Below are 7,231 nucleotides of genomic sequence, written 5' to 3' on the forward strand. Positions count from 1 at the left end.
GACAAATAATAAATAAAAAAGGGAATTTGTAAAGAAAATACTGCCCATTCATATAATGAAATACTAGAAAGTAGTTTAAAGGAATGAGCTAAACATTCATGTGCATTGACAGGGATAAATCTCAAAAGCATTGCTAAAGGAAAAGAAAGTTACAGGGGTGCCTGGCTGGCTCAGTCGGTAAAGCATGCAACTCTTGATCTCAGGGTTGCAAGTTTGAGTCCCATGTTAGGTGTAGAGATGACAAATTAAAAAAAAAAAGTTAGAGTGATACATACTTATGACAAAATACTCCAAAACAAGTACTATAAGGACAGTCTTTTCAACAAATGGTGTTGAAAGAAGTTCTACTAGGGGTAAAATGCTATCAAACAGCATCGCCCACTACAGAAAAATCGATTGAAAAGAGTCAATGTGGCAAGCTAAATTATTAAGAAACGGCGACAGCCACCCCACCTTCAGCAACCAGCACCCTGATCAGTCAGCAGCCATCAAGGATGCAAGATCCTCCACCAGCAAAAACATTACAACTCACTGAAAGCTCAGATGATGATTGGCAGTTCTTTGGCAATAAAGTATTTTTAAATTAAGGTACACTGTTTTCTTTCTTTTTTTTTTTTTTAAGATTTTATTTATTTATTTGAGAGAGAGAGAATGAGAGACAGAGAGCACGAGAGGGAGGAGGGTCAGAGGGGGAAGCAGACTCCCTGCCGAGCAGGGAGCCCGATGCGGGACTCGATCCAGGGACTCCAGGATCATGACCTGAGCAAAAGGCAGTCGCTTAACCAACTGAGCCACCCAGGCACCCTAAGGTACACTGTTTTCTTAAAGACCATGCTACTGCACACTTAATATACGACAGTATATGTGTAAACATAACTTATATACACTGGGAAACCAGAAGTTTCATTTGACCCGCTTTATTGTGATATTCCCTTTATTGTCGTGGTCTGGAACTGAACCTGCAATATCTTCGAGTTATGCCTGTAATCTCAAATGGCTTAGGGGAAAAAGTTACTGTACTTCCAACTTTTAAGTTTCTGATTGTTTAAGAATATATATTGAGTTAAGGGCCCCTGGGTGGCTCAGTCGGTTAAGCGACTGCCTTCGGCTCAGGTCATAATCCTGGAGTCCCTGGATCGAGTCCCGCATCGGGCTCCCTGCTCGGCGGGGAGTCTGCTTCTCCCTCTGACCCTCCTGACCCTCCCCCCTCTCATGCTCTCTCTCTGTCTCTCTCTAATAAATAAATAAATAAAATCTTTAAAAATAAATAAATAAATAAATAAAAAAGTTTAAAAAAGCTGCAGATATACATATTTTATTTGATATTAAATAGATATATATAAACTGCAGGTTTATCATATATACATTTATTAAGAGTACAATAATAAATATACTATCTGTTAATATATAAAGTATATTACTATGCTATTAAATTATTGATTTATTAACATTCATATATAAGTATATGTGTAAATATATGTATTCAAGTGTAAGGAATAAAGTTTTTATTTTTATTATTTTTTTAATATTTTATTTATTTATTTGACACAGAGAGAGAGAGAGCACAAGCAAGGGAAGTGTCAGGCAGAGGGAGAAGCAGGCTTCCCGCCGAGCGGGGAGTCCGATGCGGGGCTCGATCCCAGGACCTGGGATCATGAACTGAGCCGAAGGCAGACGCTTAACCATCTGAGCCACCCAGGCGCCCCAGGATTAAAGTTTTTATTTTTATTTATTTAATTTATTTATTTATTTTTTAGCAGACTCCCTGCCGAGCAGGGAGCCCGATGCGGGACTCGATCCCAGGACTCCAGGATCATGACCTGAGCCGAAGGCAGTCGCTCAACCAACTGAGCCACCCAGGCGCCCCAGGAATAAAGTTTTTAAAAGTCCTGTAATCCTACCTCCCCGCAAATAATCTATTAAACTAAAACCAAAATTCTCCAAAACATACCGCATCCTGGCCAGCCTTAAGAGGACTACACTGAACTTTGAACTTTGCTGATCCATTTACCTGGGACTATCCTGAAACTCGTTTCCTTTTAAAGTCGCCTTCTTGCGGCCCTTCACCATTTTTTCCTGCAGAAACTGCGCCGGGGCCTTCTTTGGGTAAATAACCACCGTGGTCTAGCACGAAAAGGCCTTTGACTTAATTTCCCCGCCAATAAGCCTCAGCGGCTCGGCGGCGACCAGAAATCCGTCACCTGCAGACCCCTGCGCACGGACGCCACCTAGCGGCCGGCCGCTTCTCCCAGGCCCCGCCCACCACAGGCCTCCGGGGGCGGGGCCGCCCCGCCCACCACAGGCCTCCGGGGGCGGGGCCGCCCCGCCCACCACAGGCCTCCGGGGGCGGGGCCGCCCCGCGGCCACTTCCGAAGGCGCCCGGAAGTTCTTGTCACTTAGCAAGCAAAGGACCCGGCGGCGTGATAGGGCTGAGATCTGGGGTGGCCTGGGGACGGCGACGAGTTTTCGGGGCGGTCTGGGGTGAGGGACGCGCAGTACCCCCACCGGCCCTGTCCTGTTGTTGCTGGTATGCAGGTGGCATTCCTTTCCAAAACATCTGTCATCCCGTCCAACTTTCTTAAAGAGGAAGACTACCATTTCTTGAACACCTATGTGTCAGGCTCCGTCTGAGACGGGACCTAGTCTAACCCTAGAAATTACACAGCCTATTTCACTGATAAGGAAGCCAGGCTCGGGGCGGGGGCCGGGGGGGTGGGTCCGAGGCCCTCAACGTGAGCGACCTGTCCCTGGGGGCACGCAGTCGGTACCCCGCCCTGCCGAAGGGCAGGTATCCCGCCTCCTGCTCCCCATTTGGGAGGCTGAGGAAGGAGCAGCAAGAACTTAAAGCTTTACCCAAAATGCTTTATTTTTCCATAATGACTTATGAACTAGTGTTTCCAGAAGCCCGAGTCCCCGAGGGGCCAGAGTTCACTCATACAGAATAGCAAACAGACCCAAGGCCTGGAGAAAGGGCAGTAAGTGCATTAGGATTGGACGGGCTGCATCTGATTTCCACAATCCAGGGCTCAGCTTAGTCGGCAGGACACATTCAGAGTGAGAAGAGACAAGTATTTTTTGGCCTCTCGTATCTGGGCTGAACCAGTCAGGAAGGAGATGGAGAGGCAAGGAAAGGCTGGAATAGGAATCCTTTCTGGCCTGGGCCAAGGCTGGAGTCTGGGCCCCTGATGGTTCCAAGCACTGCTCAGAGTGTCAGCCCCCGCTCCTTAAACAGCTGCTTTAGAGCCTCTTCCAGCTGTCGGTTTGTTCCCTGAAGCCCCTTCACCACTTGCGCTGCCCACTCGAAGTATTCCTGGACTCTATGTTCAGACCATCCTGCATGAGAATGGACAGAAAACTGCTCACATGGCATCCAGGACAGCATTGTATTTTGCCCACTTCTGCCCACTTCCTGGAGGGCGTGGTGCAGGGCCACGAGATGTTCCCGATGGGATTTGTCCTGAAAACGTCCCCTTGGCCCAGTTACTGCACTTCTACGGTGTGAAAGATCAGAGTGGTCTAGTAGGATTAGCCGGGGGAATCAACAAGAAGGCCAAGGCTCTTTTTTTTTTTCCATTGGAACTGACCAACCTGTGCCTCCAGAAGGAGGACATCCCTCCCCTTTCCCTCAGAGCAGGTGGCGGGGGGGGGGGGGGCGCGTACCCTCTGGGGTGCAGCGATTCAGGTCCCTCAGATTGTACAGCTTGTCTGCCAGCTTCACCAGTTTAGCCCTGGGACTGCTGTGGGGTGCCTGCTCCACCTGCAGCCGCTTTCTCTCCAGCTTGGGCAGAGTCTTGTCATCTGTTACTTCCTCCACCAGACGCCGCACCTGAGCGCCAAAGTGCAGCTCCACCTCATCCAAGGTGGTGTCTGTGTCCTCCACTGTGTCATGGAGCAGGGCTGCCTGGGGACAGGCTTCCACTTAGCCCTGTGACTCCAGGCAAGGGGTGCCCAGGGCCGAATGCGGTCCCTGATCCCCACCCTAGCCTCCTAGGAGAGAACGAGGGGAGTTACCTGTAACACCACAATGTCAGTGATTCCCGCCTCATGGGTCAGGATCCGGGCCACACCTGACGGGGCAAAGCAGGAAGTCAGACCTGAGGGAGTCCCAGGCTGCGTGCTGCGGATTTTGCAGAGCCAGATGTGGCCTCTCACTAGCCGGATGGCCTTCACTCTCTTTGGGTGTCAACTGTGCAGAGGAACAATCATGCCTACCGCCCCGGGGTTGTTGTGAGACTTACACACGGAAAGTGCCCGGCACAAAGCCTGGTACAGAGTAGGTGCTCAATGCGGCGTAGGCCCTCCGCCCGCGTCCCCTTCCCGGTCCCCACCCCCTAGACACCGCTGCGGTCGCTCCCCGGGCGGTGCGCCCACCGATAGGGTGGTTGATGTAGGGGGTCCCTTCGGGGTCCTTTCGCCGCTGCAGTCGGTGCTTGCGAGCCGCGAAGTCCGCAGCCTCCACCAGCTGCGCGGCCTCGGAGCCCATTGCGCGGGTGGGGCGGGCGACTGATGTCCCGGGAGCCCCTGGAGCACAGATGGAGCGTCCGTAGCGCCCCCTGGCTCCGCGGAGGCCAGTGACTGCGGAGTCTGGCGCACGCAGGTTTCTCTGGAGCTGACGTCCGGGCGCAGAGGGCAACTGGTGTGGGCAGCTGTCCTCAGCATCGCAGCCCCTGGTTCAGACGCTCTGCTGGGGGTGCAAGAAGGACATGGCCTGCCTCCCTGGGAACCCACAATCTCGGGGAAGGAGGAAGACAATGTTCTCACAGTGTGCTGGATTCAGGGCAGGAAGACACAGGGGACCGTGGTACTTTGGAGGAAGGGCAATTCACCTAGCCTCCCCGGGTCAAAGACAACCTCTTCCAGGAGGATCCTCTCCTCCCATGAAAAGACAATCTTCAATGTCAATGCTCTGAAAATTCTCAAAGTGTTCTAAAAATGGTTTTCCCTGCAGGGAGGGACTGGTTGGAATGGGCATGGGAGCCTCCCCTTTGGGCCCAGAAGACCCTACGGCCTGACCTTCTGGAAATTGGAGCTTACACTAGAAGCCTGCCTAATTGCTTCAGGTTTAGACTCCCAGGCAGCAGTGATGTTTCTGCAAGAACTGTCTTCTTTGTTCTCAGGTGCTGCATTTCTTTCTTGTACCATAAGTGTTCCTGCTTCAGTCCCCAGACACCTGCTGTGGGCCCCTCAGATGATAACTGTTGTCATGCTGTTCTGGGAGCATGGCACTGTAAGGTCTCCATAGACTAGATTAACAACACTACTGGCTGGTGGCCTTGGGCCTTCTAGAGAAATCCCCTGTCTCGGCAGATGGCATCTATGAGATTTAAGGGGTAAGAGAGACCTGGAGACCCTGGAAGAGCTTTTCCTGTGAACTGGTTTGCAAAGTATAGTACTCCAATCAGACTGATAGCTTTTATGTTTTGGCTGGTAGCTGGGGCAGACAAGGGCTCAAGGGAAAAGTTAATGGAAGGACTTGCCCTTGTTTTTCAGCTAGTCTTAGTGGTTGCCATGATTCAGAAGTTAGGGAGGAAAGCTCCAAACGCTGTTACTGAGGTCCCTGGGGCCTGGAATGGAACGACCAGAATTCCCAGGGCTTACACAGCAGCCTGGAAATTGAGAGTGGGTAGAGAGAAATAAACCTGGCTCTAAATGCTTGTCTGTTCTTCAGCCTAATGCCTCAACTTCTCTCTCATGCTTTCTGCCCTCTAGTCTGCTGAACCTTTTCCCCTTCAGCTCAGAAAACCTTGGGCAGCTGGGAGACACAGTCCCCACGTTTTCCAACAGAAGATAGAAACTTGATCACTTTCATCTCTTTCCAGAGGTCTGTGATAGAAGCTTCAGGTTTGTGTTACTGGCGCCCAGAGGCCGTGCGGTTTTGATTATTTCCCTCCTGTCTGCAGCCATGGCTTAGAAAGAGAGATGTTGGGGTTCCTAAGACCAGCGCTGAGGTGGAGGTGACCTCTCATGGGCTTTCAGAGGAGGCTGGGCCTTTTGCTGACTGGCCTGACCGTGGGGCGGCTGCTGCTCTTCAGCTGGGTGCCGCTTGCTCAGCCGACCTCTCTCTCAGGTACACCTCCTCTGCGCGCACCCCTCTTCAGGCCCCTGCAATCACTGCAGGGTATGAGCTGCTCTGGGCAGCCGGTGGGGGCGGGGAAGGGAGCCTGCCCTTTTAGTAATGGCTGATCATTTCCACTCTCCAGAAGGGTTGGAGTTGGGTGTGGGCAGGCCATTCTTGCCTGTCTCCAGCCCCTTTGCTCCTCCCTTCAGCACTGGCCCACCACCCCGACTTGTGCCAGACCACCTGGGACGCTGATGGCCGCTACTATCCCGGTTTTTTCTGTCCCCGGCTCTCTGATACCCCGGAGGAAGCCTACTGCTGCCGCCTGCAGGCTGCAGGGGGCTCCTGCTGCACCCGGGCTGAATTTGAGGCCTTGCACCAGGTCAACCTGTCCGCCCTTCCGCCCCCACCCATCCTCAGGTGAGAACTCCAAGCCCCAGAGCCACTGGGACACTGGCAAGGTGTTCCAGCATCCGGAGTTCTGTTTTTAAATTCTGGGGCGGGAGGCTTGTAACATACAGACGAGGGGAGGGGCCGACTTCAAACAGAAAATCGCGTGAATACATAATGACAGTTATGAGAAAGGAAGCTCAGGGGGCTGTGTAAGCGGGTAACAGGGAGCCATTGCATGCAATGTGGGGCTGGGGTGAGGTGGGACGGGTGTCAGACTGAGAGGATCTTGGAGTGGATTACAGCCATTATAGTCGGGGTTTTCAAAACTGAATCTGTCCATGGATGGCTTCATGGCACCTGTGAGCCCCCTGAATTTCTATTTATGAATTCTACATTTATCCGGGGAGAGGGGTGTCCCGAGCTTTCTCGGGACCCTCAGCGGCTCTGTAACCGACAGGCTGCAGCAGGAGGCGCGCGGCTGGGGCCAGCACCCTAATACTCTCCCCTCTCCTACAGGGGCCGGGGCCCGCTCCTAGCCCTGGGCCTCTATACCCTGCTGCTCGTGGCCCTGATGACCGCCGACCTCGTACACTTCTGCCGCGGTCGGGGTGGTGGCCGGCGCCGGGGCCTCTGCCGGCCTCCCTCTGGGTCCTCCGCCGCGCGCCCCCTGCAGGTCCCGGTGGGAACAGACTAGGCGCGCCCACGGCCTGTCTGCACCGCGGACCCGAGCCCCGCCCACCAGAGCCCCGCCCACCGGCGCGCTCTCGCCTTGGCCCCGCC

At 53.2% G+C, this 7,231-nt stretch overlaps 2 protein-coding genes across 2 annotated transcripts; one reads left to right on the plus strand and one right to left on the minus strand.

Moving 5' to 3' along the window:
* Nucleotides 1–2,841: 2,841 nt before the first annotated feature.
* Nucleotides 2,842–4,528, minus strand: HDDC3 (HD domain containing 3). Its single transcript, XM_045901849.2, has 4 exons — nucleotides 4,372–4,528; nucleotides 4,012–4,067; nucleotides 3,661–3,901; nucleotides 2,842–3,333 (listed from the first exon to the last, which is right to left on the minus strand). Exons 1-4 carry the CDS (start codon nucleotides 4,481–4,483, stop codon nucleotides 3,203–3,205), a joined length of 540 nt encoding a protein of 179 aa, XP_045757805.1. The 5' UTR covers nucleotides 4,484–4,528; the 3' UTR covers nucleotides 2,842–3,202.
* Nucleotides 4,529–4,616: 88 nt separating this feature from the next.
* Nucleotides 4,617–7,145, plus strand: LOC123862027 (protein shisa-like-1). Its single transcript, XM_045901689.3, has 4 exons — nucleotides 4,617–5,117; nucleotides 5,820–6,067; nucleotides 6,268–6,478; nucleotides 6,968–7,145. The coding sequence occupies exons 2-4, from the start codon at nucleotides 5,965–5,967 to the stop codon at nucleotides 7,143–7,145; spliced, it is 492 nt and encodes a 163-aa protein (XP_045757645.1). The 5' UTR covers nucleotides 4,617–5,117; nucleotides 5,820–5,964.
* The last annotated feature ends 86 nt before the right edge of the window (nucleotides 7,146–7,231 follow it).

This window comes from Mirounga angustirostris, unplaced genomic scaffold (genome assembly GCF_029215605.1).
Source record: "Mirounga angustirostris isolate CCGP_5_RB_7025 unplaced genomic scaffold, mMirAng1.0.hap1 SCAF_9, whole genome shotgun sequence".
NCBI classification, from domain to species: Eukaryota; Metazoa; Chordata; class Mammalia; order Carnivora; family Phocidae; genus Mirounga; species Mirounga angustirostris.